A 20,959-nucleotide genomic window follows, 5' to 3' on the forward strand; every position below is an offset into this window, starting at 1 on the left:
CACACAGTGCAAACTAATGAGATGTCAGAATTTGTCTGGAATTGTAAAATTTTACCAGATTCTAGAAGCCGAGAGACGACGTAAAACATGCGCGTGTGAAAGTGGTTCTTGAAGCAGTAAAACCGATTCACAGTAGTCAACTAGCAACTTTGTCATAGAATCAACTCAAAGCACACTACATGATTCAGTGTGAAGTCAACATTGTGAACTGGTATTTGCGAGTCAATGAGTTATAAGTCATTACTTTTATACACACAAGCCCAAACGTTATGCTATTGTACTCCTATCTCTTTTCGATGTAAACAGACTCTTGTCTCTATTTTCTTTTGGTGCGTTCGATAAATCAATTATAGACTAAAAGCTTTTTACGATAATATACTTAGTGTGGACAAGATTCTCTTGTCTCTTGGCTCGTGTAGAATTATCTAGATATTTTATTGCTCTATAAGCGTGCTCTACATAGTGAACCATTTGGAAATCCGAAACTGGAATAGACTTGTCTTGTAAGCATGAAGTAAGCACATGCAAGTAGAAATTATTTTTCACTACAATTGTACAGCTCACAATGAAATCTTCAAATTATAATTACTGTAATCAAATACCGAGGGGTAATAACTTTCATTTTCATATATTATAGAATAGCGAGCAATGGAGTATGCTATTATTTCAATATAATGGAAACTGAAATACCAGTTTTTTTTGTGAATATCAATGCTTTTGTATAAATTGGAATTATGAGTACATTATATGAATTTCATCTTGTGTAGTATGACAATTGAAATAATGAACATCATGTTTAATAGCAGTTATGTTGAATCAAAAATATTAAAAATCTCTAAAATCAACGAAGTAAGCTCATGTTTAAAATTAAAAGCATCCAAATAATTTCCAATGTTGTCAATCAAGCGATGTGAGGCTGAAATGTTTAGAATAATATGCTAAATGTTTTAATCTGTAATGTTTTACTAAATTACGACTTACTTGATAATCTACCAACGATTATCTTTTGAAAACATCACAACTAATCACTTCATTCAATTAATACTTCAATCACTAAACATGAAGAGAATAATGAGAAATAATCAATGATGTTTCGATGATACATTATTTGACAATAGAATCTATTTGCATTAAGTAATTACAAATTTACAATCCCAGAGAGTAACTCATAATGCAAGTAGTGCGAGATATCTACAACAACAATATAAAAAAATCAACCTACTTTTACGATACAGTATTTTACAAGTTCAACACAGAAAGTTCTAATTTTGATTGCAATTATACACAATACTGTTAAAAATGCCTACACAAACTGTTATTTTACAATGCATATAATCACACAATATCTTAGAGACAATGGATATTATGTATTTGAAAACTCAATATCCTAGAGTCAATGGATATTATGCATTTGAAAGCTATCAGTTGGCAAGAATAGCTTATTACTGCGTTAGCTGGAGTCATGCACAGTTACTGCCATGCATGTTAGGCGAGGCTGTCAAAACCCAAATTGAATGGTATTTTTCGTTTAATTTAGATATAAATTAGACGTTTGGTTACCCTAAGTCTGTCCCAATGTCCTTCTGAACGAAGTTTCGCTGTCCGCTGACTCAAAGCGTTCAACAGATTTCGATGGCCATCCTTTTGGAAAAAGTTGAAAATGTTTCAGTAACTTGATTTTAGTTGGGTTTTTATTCTGAACTCTTTCAAAATAATGGATTAAACAAGAAGAATGAAGCATTTAATAATGAAAGTCCGAACTATCTTATTATTTCTCATCACAATATTTCCTTCAAAAATGATGAATCATGAATGTTTCTTTCAAATGTTCAATGTAGTTCATACTTGCTTCATAAGGAATTAAGATTGTATTCTATTACAAATTATGTAGTAAAAACAAATATAAGATACGGTAGCATTTTATCAAACATGGCAGATTATAGAGTATAGACGATTGACATAAGTGTAGAAATTGGTCCTACCCGCTGCCAAATAAATTAAAACGTAGGCCTATCACAGATAATGATAAACAATGACTCATCACAAGTCGTTATTATCATTTAATTATTCGATTTTGAATAAAATTATGAAATCATATAGAGTATCGGAGCCTTCACCCTATATTACGGGGCTTCTCAATTCTTATAAACTATAGTAATAAAATATTCTTATAATTATTATTGGATTTTAAATAAAATAATGGAATCATATGAAGAGAGAGTCGAAGCCTTGACCCAATATTACAGGGCTTCTGAATTCTTATAAAATATTCTTATTCAGCAGTCATTTTTGGGCCAAGGGCAGTTCATGTGTAACGCTCATCAGTAATCAGCCACTTGATAGCACATTGACAACATTTGTACAAGTTCGTCTATCCTTTTGTGCATCACTTTTTATTTAATATATTTTTATAATCATCGTTTATTTTTTATCATCGTCCATTGTCAATTGAGACGAGAATGTTTGTGAGTCTATAAATCGACAACAATTGACAATCTTACCGCACCGATCACAGGGCTTTTGGTGGGGATGACAAGCTATTAAGCTCTGTGAAAATCACCCCACTACCTCATGTCTGTGTCTTATGATATATATTTCTTATCATTTAATTTATTGTACAAAACATAATATAATTATGACTATGGAGGGAAAACTAGGCTTAGCCTGTACAATTTCAATTCAAAATTTTGATAAGAAGTTAATGTTGTCCAAAGTATTAAAGAATTAAAAATAATAATTATTAAACGAAAATCCAAATTAAATGCTGTAAATCACCCCGAAAACTTCTGCTACTGCAAATATTGACAACAAGGTAAACAGCTAGATGAAAATTCGATGAGCACTACTATTCAAAAATTATTTGTCAGCCCGGGAATTGAACCCAGTACCTCCTAATTGCCGGTCAGGAATGCTTACCCTTACACCAAACTGACAATCTTTGGATAGCAGCGCTCATTTTATACGAAGCCATAGCGGCCAGCCAGTCCACAGATGAAAATTACTGACATATTTCGATTATTCAAATGCTAATGAATTAATAATATTATAAACGAAAATCCAAATTAAATGCTGTAAATCATCCCGAAGACTTCTGCTACTGCAAATATTGACAACAGGGTAAAACAGCTAGATGGAAATTTGATGAGCGCTACTATTCAAAAATTATTAGTCAGCCCGGGAATCGAACACAGTACCTCCTAATGCTTACCCTTCTACCAAACTGACAATCTCTGGATAGCAGCGCTCATTTTATACGAAGCCGAAATACGAATATCATTTTATACGAATACGAAAAATATGTGATCGAAGGTTTAAAAATGACTATGAGGCAATAGTTCGATATTGTGGTGACTTACTTTAGCAAGATCACTGAGATCAGTGAGCCGCTGGAAGCAGTCAGGTTTGGTGCCGTTGGCGCCGCCCCCCAAGGGGTGGTTCCAGGGGGCGGTGGAGGCGGCAGCGGAGGCGGAGGCCGGGGGCAGTAACCGTGTGTACTCGTGCAGAGTGGCCTGCAGTGTCTCGTAGGCCGACAGAAGCAGACTGCACACTTCGCGATGCACATGACGCGCATGCGCCAGACGTTGTCCGCTGCCTCCCGACGAACTCACGCATTTGGTGCTGCTTGTGCTTCCCGACTGTCAAATCAATCAATTTATTCAATTCAACACAAAAACGATTCAAATTCAAATTAGTTTATTCATAAAAAATTACATATTTACAAAATATAACAATGTTATTGATTACATGAAAATTCTCCCTGAATGGATGATTTGTCTGTGTGCAGAGAGGAGTCACAAATTATCAGAGCAAAACACTGGAAATAATAAAAAAAATAACAAACTATGAATAATAATGAAATTTAAAAGAATAACAATGTTTATTATAATGATAAATAATATTAAAACTGAAGATAAAAACTAAGAGTTTCAGCTCGACGGCGTTTGAGTTCGAGGTCTGAGTTGGGAGAATTAGCGTGGTATTGTGTGTGATATTTGAATGGTATTTTGTGTTTCAAAATAGCAATATTCATCTATATGGTGAGTGTTAAAGAGCCTCTGCAGCATCAGAACCGATGCAGAGCAGCCACCTGCTCACTCTCCGCTTGTGAACGGCAACGCTAACCCCCTCAGTAGTTGAAATCTCAGCCGGTACATTACGGTAAAGCCAAGGGGCTAAATGAAAACAGTTTCCGAGTTGGATAGAATTACTTAAACGGGGAAATTGAAATTTATATGCAATCTGTTTCTATTGGGATACATTCAAAATACAAATCAAATTCTTTCACAATTATCAAACAGAAACACTATTAAAATACTCAATCTATCTTCAATATTATAAAGAAAAGAACTGGCTTATACATGTACGGGATAGGAAATACACGAATGACGCATCATCACGTCTGAACTACTCAACTGATTAACTTGATATTTTGCATATAGTTTTTTAATATGTTGAGGATGATTATAGGCGTAATAGAGCAAAAATATGAACCAAAAATATAATCATGATACGAATTTAACTTTTGTTCAACAGGGAGAGTGTATGATATCACAGTATAGTATATAATGATATTGACATTCACTTGAATCTGTCAGTATTCCTTATACATGGCTTCATGCTCCCCTTTCAGTCGATTCCAACTGTCTGTAGCGAACCTAACTATAATACAGTATAGACTTGTTTCTTAAAACATATTTGAGCAAGTTATTTTAGTGAACTCCCTGTCTTGTGTACAGCAATTCTTTCCATTTGAAAGGATTTTCTAGTTTTTTTTTCAAAGTACAGTATTTCCGAACATTATAGAGAAATAAATAAAGAAAACTCACCAAATTTCCGAAGAAGACAGTTTCCATGGTAGACTGTGATTGACGGAAGTTTAGCCTTTGAGAGTTTCCCAACCATGTTTTACCACTTCTTGGTGTACTGCAAACACATTCACTAGAATTAGTTGTCAATCATCCAATTTATATTTGATAGCAGATTTTGATCAACAAGAAGATTGTGATAATAGAGGCACTTCAATCGAAAAGACAAGTAAGCTTTTTCACTCAATATTATGAAAAATAAGAAGTGAAATTTAAATAACATTAATCACAATCATAGAGAAATATGAATTTGCTGTTTTTATAAACAATTATATTTTCTATTTCTACATTTTACGATCTTTCGAGTATTTTACAAGTATTTACAGCTTCACAAATTTAATTTTAGTACGGCATATGCTTTTAATAGCTGTTGCATGTTTAGAATGAATAGCATAAGAAAAGTTATAGAATAAGGTGATATTTATGCAAATTGAACTGTTAACACAACAATTCAATCTATATTTGCTAATTTTCTAATATTAATGCCCCAAATAACCTTTCAGAGCTTATAAGATTCTCAGAGTATTAAATAAAAATTAAATAATAAAATTCATCAAATTCTACGCTGTGTATAGAATAGTCAAGGTTGAGTGGTAGAGAGGACTTGAAAGTCCTAACTCCGCCTAATAAAGATTTTTTTCATTTCATTTCAGAGTATGAATTTCTACGTTGAGTAATAGACAATTATAGGTTCACCACATAACTGAGCTCAATATTACATCAGTCAATAATTAATTATTGTAATAGTACAGTATCAAGAAACTATTTGAATAAAATTAACTTTATTCTTGTTGTAATATAATATTAATCTAGCTCAACTTTAAACTCAATATAACATTAATAGAATTGAAAAGAATCATATTACTCTAGTTGTATATAGATAAGATAGACATTCTACAAAACAACTGAATAGAGAGTTCCATTAAACTTTACCTATAGGTTTGAATGCAAAATAGAATAAGAGAGCTATCGAGTATTCAACAACTCGTTGTGAAAATTGTAATTCTGTCTTGAAGTAACAATCAATAATTCAAAGTTCACATTAATTTGCAAAATCTTACTGACATTCCTTCTCTTGTTTTTTGATACTTTGATCATCATTTTTAATGATTAAATATTATTTACTATACTATTTATTATACTATTCACCATGCAGCATATCCTGAAAACCCCACAAATGAAAGTAAAATAAGTAAAATTAGAACTGTTGCACATAATACATTCCAATCCGAGAATGCAATTTCTTGGCAACATCAAGCCAACGTCTCAATCTGGTTAACGACCTAAGAAAAAGCTAATTTTGAACTTAGAGCCAACATTAGGCCTACTTTGGCACAAATATTACTTTCACTGATGGGTTAGGTCAGTACTAGACTAGACTAGGATAGGATACTTGAATTCATTCCTTAAATAGTACACCAAATTTATTTTTTTTATTTCACTACATTATTATGAATAATTATATGATCATGTTGTATTATTATTATAAGAATGTAATAAAATCATGTTATGTAGCCGTGTTATCATTCAAGATTATGTGTAAAACTGTAATTATTATTGTAACCATGTTACCATATGCGACAAGCCTAGTAACAATTGTAAAATAAAATATCTATCTATCTACCAATGGAGAAGGTATTATTAATGCATGGAGTTATTATTCTTAAAAACTATACTTTCCCAAAAATAAATGTAAGATTCTATGTCGAATTGACATCTGAATAATAAATTGATAAATAAAAAATGAATAGCTCACCAGCTTTGAACAAGATGCAATATGCTTTTCCTGGCAGGCAGATTAATAAAAAACATGATTTCATGAGAGATTTGTGAATAATAAATATTACAATACATTTTCAACAATTAAGAGAAATGGTTGCTTTTAAAATTCATTAGACTATTACTTTGTATTACATTTTCATTCGTTAACACTGTACTGGAGATGATAGACGAAGATTATTCATAGTTATGGATCAATTTACACATTACGCCTTTTGATCATGAAATATGAATGCAGCCTAAAGCTGGATTCGCTCACGACAGTGAAGATATAATTCCTACGAGTTTTAATTGGACTATTCATATTCAGCCCGGCCGAATGAGTATGAATAATGTCATTATATTTTATAGGAATTATATGATTTCACTGCTCACTCACTGTTGTGTGCGAATCCAGCTTAATACAAGTACAGGTTTAGTTTTCTACGGCCAGCAAAGTTATTCCTGGTAAGTTCTTCAAACAAGAAATATATTTTCCCAACTGACCTATTTTGTCAAAATCTTCATTCAATTCATATTTCTGTATATCAACGTTTCCATCCTCTTGAAGTTTCTCTTGGTTTCAATTTATGGTCTTTGAACTCAAACGTAAACTTCAAATTCTACCAAATTTAACACAATGAAAGATTCCAAAGAATCATTCCAATGGGAATATTTCTTAGCTGAGTATGCTTCGAATACCAATCACGTCGTATCCTATCAAAAAACATTACAATTTTACTAGTATTATAGTTCTCATAAGTTGAGCATTTCAAATATTTAAAGATTGAAGGAATCCATATAACCAAGTAATTTGATAAGCTGAATATATTAACAAGATTAACAAGTATTATATTTAGTTAATTTTGGTGAAGTTGTGAGTCGCTGGTAATCTCTCATTCTGTGCCGTTCTCACACTCTCACACCAACAAAATAGTAATAATAAACAGTAGTTGACAGAAATCAGCTCGAGTTAACAAAAAATCGGGTTGACATTTAGAACATAAACGACCTATACCATGGGATATCTTCCCACATATTTCACCAAACATGATACAGTATCAACACAATATGATACAGTATCATCTCAACTTGATACACAACAGCGCAATTTGAAACAAAACTTGGGCTTGAGTTAACAGTGAAATTTAGAAGATAAACGACCAATACCATGGGATATCTTCTTATGCTATATTTTCTCTAAGGTATCACCATGAATGATACAGTATCAACACAATATAATAACAAGAAATGCTGCCCGAAGAGTAAATTACTTCGAAGCTGGAGAATGGTCCTTCAAAAGCATACAACATTTCTCATACCTGGGTTTTGACGTGAATAGTGCTAATAAAGTGAGTGACGAGATAAGACAGAGATTGATAGCTGGAAATCGTGCCTACTTTGCGAATGTTAAATTAATTACCTCTCGATCACTATCTAGAGCAACCAAGCTCAAAATTTACAAGACACTGGTAAGACTAATAATCAAATACGGTTCAGAAACCTGGAATTTAACTGCAGTTGATGCCACCAAACTGAGAGTTTTCGAAAGGAAGATTATTAGGCACATAAATGGAGGCATCAATGACAATGAAGTCTGGAGGAGACGGTCAAATGATGAAATAAATGAAATCCTAAAGGGTGAGGATGTGGTACGATTCATCAAATCACAAAGATTGCGCTGGGCGGGTCATGTTGAGAGAATAGCAGACCAACGAATGCCAAAAGCAATTTATAAGGTCCGGATGGAGGGTAGAAGACGACAAGGGAGGCCACGCAATCGATGGAGTGATGAAGTGGAGGATGATCTCCGGATGATGGGAGTTGTGGCATGGAGACGAAAGGCATGTGACCGTGATGTGTGGAGGGCTCTAGTGCGAGAGGCTAAAGCTCACATCGAGCTGTAATGCCAGAAGAAGAAGAATAAGATCAACACAATATGATACAGTATCATCTCAACTTGATACACAACAGCGTAATTTGATATATAACTTCGGCTTGAGTTAACAGTGGAGTTGGGAACATAAACGACCAATACCATTGGATATCTTTTTATGTTATCTTTTTTCTAAGGTATCATCATAAATGATACAGTATCAACACAATATGTTACAGTATCATCCCAACTTGATACTCAACAGCGTAATTTAATACATAACTTAGGCTTGAGTTAACAGTGGAGTTGGGAACATAAACGACCAATACCATGGGCTACCTTTCCTCTATGGTACTAACTTGATGTAGGGCTGATGCAGGGCGACCAGACTGGCGTGCACGGTTAGTGTGACGGCAGCCAAATGGAAGTAGTCGAACAGCACGGGCAGATGGTAGTGGAGGCCGCGGGTCGCCGAGAAGCCACACAACTGCAGGAGACGGCTGCTGACACAGGCGATGGTGGGGGCGGGAGGGCCACCCCCTCCACCACCCCCGGCCCCAATGCCGCCACCTCCACCGCCGCCCGCCAGCGACGGGTCCGCGCAGCCGAATGTCTGATCCGTGAACCACAGCTCGACCGACAGCGCAAAGTCGGCGCGTTCCAGGGCTTCTTCGATCTGACAAAAAACCGTTATAATTTTATTTATCACATTTAGGGACGTTTGCACAGTGACAGTTTAAACTAAATTTCATTTTAAACTGGATCAAATCCGTATGAAGTCTAGTTTGTTGTAATGTGTTTCATTTTGACTTTAAGCCACCAGCTGATTAAATCGAGTTTAAGCTTTGACTGTGCAAACGGCCCTTAGGGTCATGAGCTAACACTACGTTTAACGCTGAACTACGTTTACTTGTAGATATGGCTGCATTTATAATAATGTGTTTCATAAGAGGATTAAACGACAGCTGACATTTCTCCGTTTAAACCAAGTATCTGCATATGGGCCTTGAAGACAAAAATCAAGATAAATCACTGGACTGAACAGCACATTTACTTCTCATTACCAAAAGTCTAATAACCATTATGTAATAGCCACAATATTATGTAAGACCACAAAGCATTCAATAAAACAGAATATACAATAATAATATATAATAATACATATTGTAATCTGTGTTAAAACCGATGTTAGTATTACATCATATTTTTTAATTGTCTCCACAAAATAATGTAAAGGTTAATTTTTAGTTTTGAACTCGCAGCAGGCTCTCAGAGTTTCCTTGCTGGCTGTGCCAACAAGTAATATTTATTTTATTCTATTGTAAAAAACTTATTTGATTTGATTGTATTGAAAAATTGAAATTATTGTACGTTTCCTTTTACGAATGTTATTTTGGCAAATCATATTATCTTGGAAAAAAATACTTAGTGGTGGGAAAAACTGGCATAGCCCTATGGGCCAAGACACATGAAGCGTTTTCCAGGCGTTTTTGCACTGGTGGAGGACGAGTCGGCAGGGCAGAAAGCTCTCCAATTGGCTGATTATCAGCTGATTGGGGTGGTGTTCGAGAATCAGCCAATTGGAGAGCTTTCTGCCCTTCCACTAAGACACAAGTAGTGGAAATGTAACAACTGGCGGCATGAGTGAAAATCACTAATAATTAGTAATAATTTCTATGGTGGGAGGATTCGAACTAGCATAGAATATACTCCAATAAATATCTTCTCCGTAGGTTTCCACACAAATTTTCAGCATGTATAAAAATGTATAGATCATTTCATTTTGGATTGTGCTCTAGAATGAATTTCAACCTTTCATTGAGTCTACACTATTGATTTATTATTTCTGTATAGATGGGTACATTTATTGTACGGAAAATGATTTTTTCAAATTTTATAATTATGAAAAAAATGTATTATTTGTTTAATAAATTCACCTTATGGCTGTCGACGAGTAGATGCGCCCTGAACATAATAGCATCGTCGAGACAGACTTCTTCATTTCGATAGAGTATTTGAAAAGTCTTGCTAACTCCTGAACCATTCACAACGCATGCTGGGAAAACTAAATCAGTTCCTGAAAACAAGATGAGAAACAACAATAATTATTAATGATCCAGCCAAGATTGAACAGAAAATAAAAATGAAAACTATATAAGTTAGCAATAAATTATGGAAGTAGCCTGTAATCATAACATTCAAGATCAGCTCCTAGAAAAAGCAAGAAAAACACGTTCAGCTAAAAACAAAACTTTAAAATGTATGAAAAATAGACTATGATACAAAAATCGAAACTTATGCAGTCAGAAACTTACTAAAGGCAGTCCATAAAACAGTAATGAATAAGTAAGATCCTAAAAATGATATATTAAATATAAATATATTTTCGTGGCTTGTTTAGGAAATTATTTTGATGCAATAAATAACTATGTAAGCAGTCTAAAATAAAGCGAATAGAGATTTGTTTAACATATCAATGCACAAAATTAAATTGATGTTTTCAAAATATGCAATATTGTGGGATTCACGCACTTTATTGAGGATATTATTTAGGCAGACATTTTTAATATCTCAAATACTTTTAGTAGTCGATATAATGTCAAGCTGAACTGAAGATGGAGCAAAATATTGAAAAAAATAGTTAAATTACTGAGAAAAACAAATTACTGGGCAAAAGGTTGGCAAACACTTTTAATAAAAGTTACTAAATCAGCAAAATAAATTAGCATCATGCGGCTCAGCAGCGTAATGGGAAAATAATTCCAAGCAAGTTTGAGAAATGCAGAAATGAATTTGGTGATCACAGTGTGCATTAACTCACTCTGATTCCTAGGTAAGGTGACTTCAATTTTCACCGGTAGCTTGGGAGATACGCGTAACGCTACTCGGACTTGATAGAATCTGAGAAAAATACAAAGTTTGGTTACAAAATTGATTGTAACAGTAATTATTATTGAGGGTTGAAGATTCCGTCAGAACAAATAAATACAGTATTTGTACATCCATACCCGGATCAGTTCGTTTCATAAATGTTAATTAGCGTTATTCTTCAGATTTTATCGCAGTTAGGTAGTGAACCCTTAAGCTAAACATCACTATTTTTATTTGCAGACACCATTAAGAAAATACTAATACTATTAATATTGAGAATCTGATGGTTTATGTTATTGTTTTCTCCCAACAGTTCTAAAGTTATCAGATGAAACCCTCAATTCATGGCCTACTTTACATTCATACCGTTGGCCAAAGATCCTTTTACAATGGGCTGTTTAAAGAAATTTAGATTCCATACTGCACTACATTAAAGAAATTTAGATTTCATAATGCACTACATTAAACACTGATATTTATTAGTGTCTATTGTCACACGAACAATCACAATCAAAAATATACAAACATGAAACTAGACTTTTATAATTCAATGGAAGAACAGTAAGGAAGTGAAAATATGATATATTAGTCTACAATGGTCCTTAGACATATTAATCTTGAATTTACTCAAGAATAGGCCTAGTGAGTAGAAAGAATAGTGACAATTTGTATCACATTAAGGTGGGCCGTCCACTAGAACCTCTTTTTTCGTCCGAACTAGCATCGGCCGAAAACTACCGAACGCGACCGAACGATCCCCCAACAAAGAAAGGAATAGATGCTCGTCCATTGCAACAGGCTCATACGGCCGTCTCCGGCTGATCAATTTTTCGATCCGAATTGAATGGGATTTTCCGGCTCTATCCGGCCGAATTAACTAGTCGAGCTGACAACAAAGTTTTCCTAACCTAAATTGTTTCACGTCTGTTTGTTTTTGTTTTTTGAAGTTGTTCTGTTTTATAAAGTTGTAATGAAAAGTTGATAAGTTTGATTCAAGAGCATGTTCCATTGTGGGATATGCGAGACAAAAGATATCATCGTTGTGATGTTCAAAGGAATCTGTGAACAAAGATTGCTTAGTAATGAATAACTAATTTAGTGGATATATTTTGAAGGTAAAATTATTGTAATGAGTAACTAATTTAGAAAATTTCATTTTCATTTAGAAAATAATCATTATTTATGAAAAATTTTGGTCGCTATGATAGTGGTTAATTCAATAATTGGCAACTAGACTGACGTAAACGGTTCCAATAGACGACTATATTCGGCCGAGTTAACGGCCGGCAGATTCGTCCGATCCAACGGCCGAGCGGATCGGTTGAATACGGTTCCAGTGGACGGTTACCCTTAACCAGTAGAGAGAATAATACAAAAGATCTGCACAGAAATAATGTCATTTTAAAATGACAATATCAGTAAAGATCTTTCGAATTATTTTCTCTACCGGTTAAATGAGACACAAACTATCACTTCAAGAGTTAAAATATTAAAGTGAAGTATAGGTGCCATGATCGAATGAAGGTAGATATAATGTAGATTTGCTCACCCTCTTTGAAAAAGGTCAACGTTGTAAAACTTGTAGAGCTCAACAGAGAACTCGACAGTGGCTTGCAGCTCACTCATCGTGGGGCAGTGAACCCCGGCATCATTCTGAAAAAGGTCAATTGGGGCCACATCAAAATTAGGATAAGGTTGCTCAAAATAAAGGTCAAGCATGCGTAGACAGGCACATAACAATAAGGGTGTGATCACAATGAATGCGTATATGAGCAAATGCAGTGTCAGATCATGCAGGAGCAAAAAAACAAAAATCCTGACGCTAGTGTTCACGCGCACCTCAAGTTTACTATTCAAAGATCCAAGCCAGCTGGTGACAGGACAATAACACTGGAGCCACACGAAGTCTGCTATCTCTTCATAGTGAATAATTCAATAGAATCAACAGTTGCCAACAGTTTGCAATTGAAATAATAACATTTTCTCAAACTTTGAGCTTATTTTAAATTTTAGGTGAAAATGTTAATGAACATTAATTATAGAGATTTTCATGCTTAATCTTTTCCACTTGGAATTTTTTGTTTAAATTGTATCTGAAGCCTGATAATTGGGAATCTCAAATCAACCTTTGCGGAGCTCCTGGAATTTTTACAGATATGAGACTTGTGGCAGTTGATAGAGCTTATTAATGACTATTTTAGGTATTAATTTGATCAAAATCGTTGGAGCCGTTTTCGAGAAAATCGCTAATATTTTTTCGGAGAGCAATACTTTCCTTACCTATGGTAATAGGGCAAGGATTCTTACCTATGGTAATAGGACAAGGAAAGTAAAAAATTTGAAACGTGCCATTGAAACACGTTATTACTTGCATGTAGCTGCTCACACTGAACGCAACCAGCAAGTACACGCTTTCAATGTGAGTGTTCCTATTGCTCTTCCCAGATTTTGTTTCTCACGTGCACTTGCATACAATGTTATAATATAATATACGCATGATATATTATACGCATTCAATGTGATCACACCCTAACAATAAAATGTACACGTAATTCCACCTCGAAATACATAGCAATCAAACACAAACAATAATATTGATTGAAGACATAAAAACGTAATAAGTTATATTTCCATAAAATCTCTCCTTATAGTGAGGTTCACGTTATAATGACAGTAGAGAAAGGTAGGAGAACAGCGATGCCTTGGCACTGCCTTGCCACTAGACTATAACTTCATTTCACCTCAAAATATATAGCAATCAAACATAAACAATATTTATTAGACATGAAAACTTTATAAGCTATATTTGCATAACATTTCTCTTTATAGAGAGGTCCACGTTATAATGGCATAAGAGGAAGATAGTGCCGATTCTCAGCCTTGTCACTGCCTTCTAAAAGGATAAGTTTAAGCAATTAGATTGATCACAAACAATACAACACCACCAATCTTGTCTTCATATTTTTCTTCTTACAAACAAGGATTAGGTTATAGCCTGTTCCGACTCATATCTAGGTAATTATCTATTTAATCATTCAGAATATTACACAACTTACAGAAAAGTACAACAGGCTTATAGGCCCAAATCGGTTCCTATTGAGGTATATATACCGGTATATATATATTGATATACCGGTATATCTGATGTAATATCAATTGTTCATTCTTGTTTCAAATAACGAATTATATTCATCGTGTCCCACGAAGAGGTTTACACGTTTAATTTTATATTACGTGCCCATTCATGCACCGAACTTTTCAAATTTTACACAGTTTACAAAGTAGGTTCTAAAAATATTCTGGGAAAATTTCAACTCCCTAAACTTAGAAACAAAATGGCGGAATATTGAAAAACGATTCCTTAAAAACATTAAAAAAGTGTTTTTGGTTTTATAAAATATGTTTCTTGTTGCACTTTAGGGCAATATGACTTTTGAATAAAAAAAACCTAGAACATAGCATAATGAAAAACTTCAAAGTCTAAAATTATTCAAATTGAAATCCAACCACAGCAAATCACTGATAACAGTGTTTAAGAAATGATTTGTAAGCTCTTAAAAATAAACTCCGCGGTATCCGGAGAAGTTCCTATTTTATCGATAGTTTTAGTTCCTCATCATTATTATTGAAGCTATGGGTATAAACTTTTTCCTTCAAGTAACCCCATAAAAAGAAGTCACAAACAGTTAAATCAAATCTGGTAATCGGGTTGGCCAATCTGAAAAATCACTCCCACGACCACTCCTACGGCCATGAAGTTTGTTATTCAGTAATTGCTTGACATGATTTGCGAAATGAGGTGGAGCACCATATTATTGGAAGATTGCTTGATCCATTTCTGGTACCATCAAATGAGCCAAGACTATCGCAACGTAGTAAACAAATCAGATAACTCATGAAAGTAGTTTTTATAGAAAGTGAATTGGTAAAATTTTCAATATGGCGCCCTTTTGCTTCTACGAAGATTAGGGAGCTGAAATTTTCCCAGAATATTTTCAGAACCTACTTTGTAAACTGTGTAAAATTTAAAAAAGTTCGGTACATGAACCTCTTCATGGGACACGGTGTATATTCGTCAAGAAAAAATATTCTTCAAAGAGTAAATAATGATTTCTTATAATCGACATTAGATATTGTGTTGATTAATTATATTTATACATTGTTAAAATTGATCTGACAATGTTCTAGAGCTAGAAAAGGATCTGCTTTGTCGAGTGATAGACAAGGATAGCAACAACAAGGATAATCAAATACTGTCATTATAACGTGGACCTCACTAAGGTGAACCTGCTTGGGAAGAATAAAATCCTAACAGAAAGATTGAATTATTTATTTATCTATTTATTGATATACAAATACGATTAAGGTATAAACAACAGGCATTCGCCCAAAACTGTTCAAAACCTCAATTTGGAATACACAGTCTAAAGGTTATGTAAATGTACTTAATTCACACACTATTTTGAGTCCAAAAAAATGTATCTTCTATAATTTTGAATATATCAGATTATCTTAGGAAGTGAGAAAAAATATCGATGTTGGAATTCGGGAGGAGCAGGAAAGTTGCGTAGCATTCGAGGCGCTTGATTGTGATTAGTTGTAAGTGAAGCAGTGGAGAAGTTTGATTAGAACTGAATAATTGAGACTTGACAAGTACGAGTGTAGAGTGTTGCTTGTCAATGACTTCATCGCAGCACGCTCTGCCACAATAATTGATTGAGTTTTGGTTTTGCATAACTTTACTATATTTTACAACTTTCACGTTCGGCGATAATTTAATCGAATAACTTAAGGCACGCTAGCACAATCCTATAGTGAAGTCCTCGTTATAATGTCAGTGAAGAAAGATAGAACAGCTTGGCCGATTCTCTGCTTTGTCACTGATAGCTGATACCGATGTAATACTGATGTAACGTATTTACGGCCAAACGCGTTCATAGTATTCTACGAGATTTGGCAGGAATATTCATTTTTTAACTGCGCGTCGATGTATACACAAAGTTTCTTTGAAATTTTGAATTTTAAAGATATTATGAAAGAAAAGGAATTTCCTCCATACTCCGATATCACTATAATATAATCTACTCTGAATATAGGATTAAGCAGATTATAGAATTATTTATAATCAATCAGCTGATAAGTGGATTCATTGCATGCATTATACAGATGCCTGGAGAAGCCGATGAAAATTTGACACCAGATACTCTTGTAGATGAGAAAACTGCGTGAGGTCTACTGTTCATAGAGCTACTAGTACATATTTCTATATTGTCAAAATCAATCTGGCAACGTTCCGGAGCTAGATAAGGATAGCGCTGTCTGCTTTGTCGAGTGATAGACAAGGATAGCAACACCAATGTTAATAAAACTGCCATTATAACGTGGTCCTCACTGTAGGGGAAAGTCTAGTTGCTAGTCAACTATACTCATATTAAAAAAGCTTAAAAAAGCTTTTCTACTGGAACTTTAGAAGGAGGAGTAGCTTCTAATGTTCTTCAGCTCAAAACTTCATTAATTCGAGTACAATTATACTATAAACGTGGAATTTCTGATTCTGCAACTGAATTTCTGATTACAACTGTACTGTGTGCAAAGGATTGGAGTTTTCTAATATCAAGCGAATGTTCCTGAGCAAGGCTTTCTTACCATAAAATGCATCTGTAAACTTTGAAATTTTCAACTTTCAACGGATTTACGTGAATAACATGAACTTCATTTGATTTTGAATATTGTTTTAGGGGATATATTTCTAGAACAATTTCTTATGATCTTTTTGTCTTCTTCTTCTTTTTCTTGTCCCCCTCTGCCGTTACAGCGTAGGGGTACCAGCCTCGGTCCATCTCCTCCATGCAGTCCTATCCTCAGCCATTCTTCTCATATCTCTCATTGTCTTGCCTCTCTCCCTCCCCAATTCCTCCAGATAGCCTTCCCAGTTCATCCTAGGTCTACCTCTCCGTCTCTTTCCTTCCCTCCTAGCCTCCACCACTTCCTTTACTGGGCGACATTCTTGCATTCTAGTGAGGTGTCGTCCAATTGCACTTCCCCTTGGCCCTTCCTTTTCGTCTCACTCAGTCACATCAGTTGCACCCTGTATTTTCTCATCTCCTCCACCAATTCCACCTCCTTTCCATTCAAAGTAGTCACGTTCCATGTTCCGAATCTGATTTTAGTCTTGTTCCTTTTATTTGTCCTTGAGTCCGGTCCTGTTCCGAGGCTGATTTGATTTCTCTGAATCTGAGGTTATCCAGCGTGTGGGGGATTAGCCCAACGACTTCTTCTTTGGAGTACTTCTTTGTCTGCCTCCTACCCTTCGACCTGTCCGGCTTGGGTGGCCCTGCTGGTAGTTACACTACCGCCGGCATAGCTCTCTGGATCACAGGAGTACGCAAGCCCCTCCCCCAACGACAAGGTGTTGTACTCCCTAGGAGGGGATGATCTTTTTGTGTTTACATAATTTATTGAAAGTTAAATATCTATCGTTTTTAAAAACAGTAGTTTAAAAACTTATATTGAAATATATGTGAGACTGTATAATAATAACGTGATTAAAACTTGAAAATGATAAGAGAACATTGAAATATTATTTGTACAGATGCTGAAAAGTATAGATAAGAGTTGGAAATATCAATAACTATTCACATGTGGCACAGAAAATCTTGAATGCTATCAAGTTTCAATACTCTTCAAGTCCTATAACGTTGATGTATGTTAAAACTTTAAAAGTTACAGTTAATAGTTGAATATTATGAATGGATTGACTGATAAATATCAACGATCAATCGCTCTGTTATAACAAGTGTTCTAAAAAAACTCAAAATCGCTCTTTTGATAGTGAGAGTAATATTTTTACTACAGTCTGCCACCATATTAAGCCGTTTGACTACTGAAACCCGGATTAATCCATTGCATGAGTCATAAAATATTGATATTTTTATCAGAGTATGTTGGGTGCTCCACCAATAGAAATCATGTAATGGTTAAATAATATGCCAATAATTTATTTAGTGGGAGGATTATAATGGGTTAATACCATCTTGACAAAATACTTCATAAGAAAATTATAGAGTTCCCGAAAGTAACGGTTTCAGGTCTGTTTCAAACCAGCAGTTAGATGTTGTGAAAACTAACTAAATGGAAGGTTAAAAGTAGGGTATGCAGGTAGGGGTAAAATCGCTTCCCGGTTGTTCGGGACCCACCTAAAATTGTAGGTCCATTCATCTCTCATCATCATCCGCCTCATTACCCACGCACAAGCCTAGTGCTGTTTATATGTGGGTATCATCCTCAGGAAAAAAAAACTGTATAAAACGAGCGAAGCCCAACGAAACAAGTGAAGGTTAGAACACAGAAATGGCCAAATCTGAACGAGCAAACTTCTCACTTTTTCACAGTTTTATGGATTGTTTGTTGGTATATTATGTGAACGAGGTGAAGAATAGTGTAGGACAAGGGCATGTTTGTATACATTGATCAATAGCGTAAGGCAAGGATAAGAATAATTGAAAACTTGACATTGGTCTTGCTCTTTCAATGTATGGTATTAAGAGATTGAGGTCGATTGATGTGATTCTTCACACATGGATGGATGTACGGTAAAGCTTCAAGGGTGGCAAACAAGATTAGAGTCAAGGTAATCGATCATGTTTTGGGTACTCCATACAAAAATTGGCTTACATCATACTGCAAGCTTAGTTAAGAGTTACAGATCACAATTAGTTGATATTACAGTCAAATGGGACTAAAAATTTATAAAATAGAATTATAGTACCCTTTGAAATTAATAAAATACTAAAACAAGAATACAAATTGTATTTTCTATTTTATAAATAGTATTGTATTATAATTGTATTTAATAGTATAGTCTTGTATTTAATACAAGAAAGTAGCCCTGAATTCATACATTTTAAAAAATATGGAACTAAAAATATTTATCGTAACTTACACTTTCTTCAATGAATATTTCAAGAAGTAAAGTGCCACGATCTTACGAACCCTATGTATACATTTAATAATGTAGGTGTAATTATGAATTACCACAAACAATTAATTCTGGGATGTTACTACACTTCTATAGTGAGGTCCACGTTATAATGGCAGTGGGGAAAGATATGAGAACAACGTTGCCGATTCTCTGCCTTCTATAGCTGATACTGATATATAGATTATAGATATAGCTGATATAGCTGATAATAGATTTTTTTTACATTCTAATCATTTTCACTTTGAAACTATAGTGAGAAAACGTGAAATGAGCCTGCTTTCCAATACAAAGAAGCGAATCTTGCATGCATATTTTCAAGTCTTTCTTCAATTAGCATATCTGATTAGCAGTTCGTGACTTTTTGATGGTATAAATCAATGTAACTTCCTTTTCATTTGCCGAGATCTTTATTCAGAAGACTAGCAGGTAATCTGTGCTCCTCAAGGTTCTAATTAAAAACTTGACAAACTGAAAACTTTACCTACTGAAGTCATGAAAAATGTTAAATAGGTCTATAATCATTCTCAGTAAATGGAGAATCTATATGCAAAATTTTAATCAGTCCAATAATTCAGACGTGATGATACGTCATTCGTGAATTTCCTACCCTGTAATGGTATAAGTCAATTCTTTCCTTTATTATATTATAAATTATTATTCGGCTACTCCTAAGAAAAGACAGGTTCTCAACTGGTGGGTCGCGGTGTGAATTGGATATAAATTCATCTTACTACACTACTACTGGATATTATAGTAAATTCGTCTATGGAAAAGGCTACATTCCCCCCAAAAAAAACTCAAAATTGCCAAGATCTACCCAAAATTTAAATGTAGAAATAAAAATGACGCAAAGAATTTTAGACCGATTGCTAATCTAACAGTGACATCTAAGATCATAGAGCGGGCAATATACAACCAACTGATGACTCACCTGGAAACAATTTACTGACTGCGAGACATGGATTTTGGATGGGTCTTAGCACTACTACAGCTATATCAGAACTATGCAACAACATAAATAGCATAAAATGGGAAACACACAAAACAGCCGCTGGACTCTTTATAGACCTGCCAGAAGCATTCCAGTCCAGTCATCCCGGACGTGACACTGCTGCAGTTCCAGCGGTACTTGAGTCAGTTACGACCCGGACTCATTCTTCAAATTGCCTAGAAACCTTAAAAATATTCGTGGTCCTCAATTGTATACGTCTTTAAGGAAGGCGCTTGCACGTCCACCGAGCAGGTGCACAAGAGGGTACGCGAGCGTTTCGGAAAGAGAGACAAGTGGGGTGATTCTTGACATACTATGATGTCACTCCCAGAGACGGAGGCGTTGCTCACGGATCTCACAGTCTGGGATATTTGAAATGCCTGCTACTTCCAGAGACGGGGACATACCGTACAACTGATTCACATAGTCTGAAACTCCACAAAAACCCCGAAACTCCGCCAGAGGCTTCACTGGGCCCAGCTTCTCCCAGAGACGGAAAGTCTAGGTGACCTCTAATAGTCTGAACCCTTAACCTGACCGTACAGACCAGGTTACTCCCATGGACGGAGTTTCTAATAAAACCATTATTAGTAGTTGAAACATATTTTTGCGGTTGA

General features: G+C 34.8%; 1 protein-coding gene across 6 annotated transcripts in view; it reads right to left on the reverse strand.

The window, feature by feature from the left end:
* The window catches only part of LOC111047444, a 61,806-nt gene that overhangs the window by 39,910 nt on the left and 937 nt on the right, over nt 1-20,959 (reverse strand). For 3 of the 6 annotated variants that reach the window (XM_039428733.1, XM_039428732.1, XM_039428731.1), the window contains exons 2-9: nt 12,920-13,023; nt 11,321-11,400; nt 10,437-10,576; nt 8,859-9,175; nt 6,622-6,651; nt 4,827-4,923; nt 3,357-3,635; nt 1,561-1,641 (exon numbers count right to left, since the gene is read on the reverse strand). In XM_039428733.1, the coding sequence (XP_039284667.1) occupies nt 1,561-1,641; nt 3,357-3,635; nt 4,827-4,923; nt 6,622-6,651; nt 8,859-9,175; nt 10,437-10,576; nt 11,321-11,400; nt 12,920-12,996 (1,101 nt within the window). In that variant the 5' untranslated portion in view covers nt 12,997-13,023. The remainder of the gene's footprint in view (nt 1-1,560; nt 1,642-3,356; nt 3,636-4,826; nt 4,924-6,621; nt 6,652-8,858; nt 9,176-10,436; nt 10,577-11,320; nt 11,401-12,919; nt 13,024-20,959) is intronic. The other 3 variants (XM_039428736.1, XM_039428734.1, XM_039428735.1) reach the window with 3 other exon arrangements.

This window comes from Nilaparvata lugens, chromosome 5, assembly GCF_014356525.2.
Source record: "Nilaparvata lugens isolate BPH chromosome 5, ASM1435652v1, whole genome shotgun sequence".
Taxonomy (NCBI): Eukaryota; Metazoa; Arthropoda; class Insecta; order Hemiptera; family Delphacidae; genus Nilaparvata; species Nilaparvata lugens.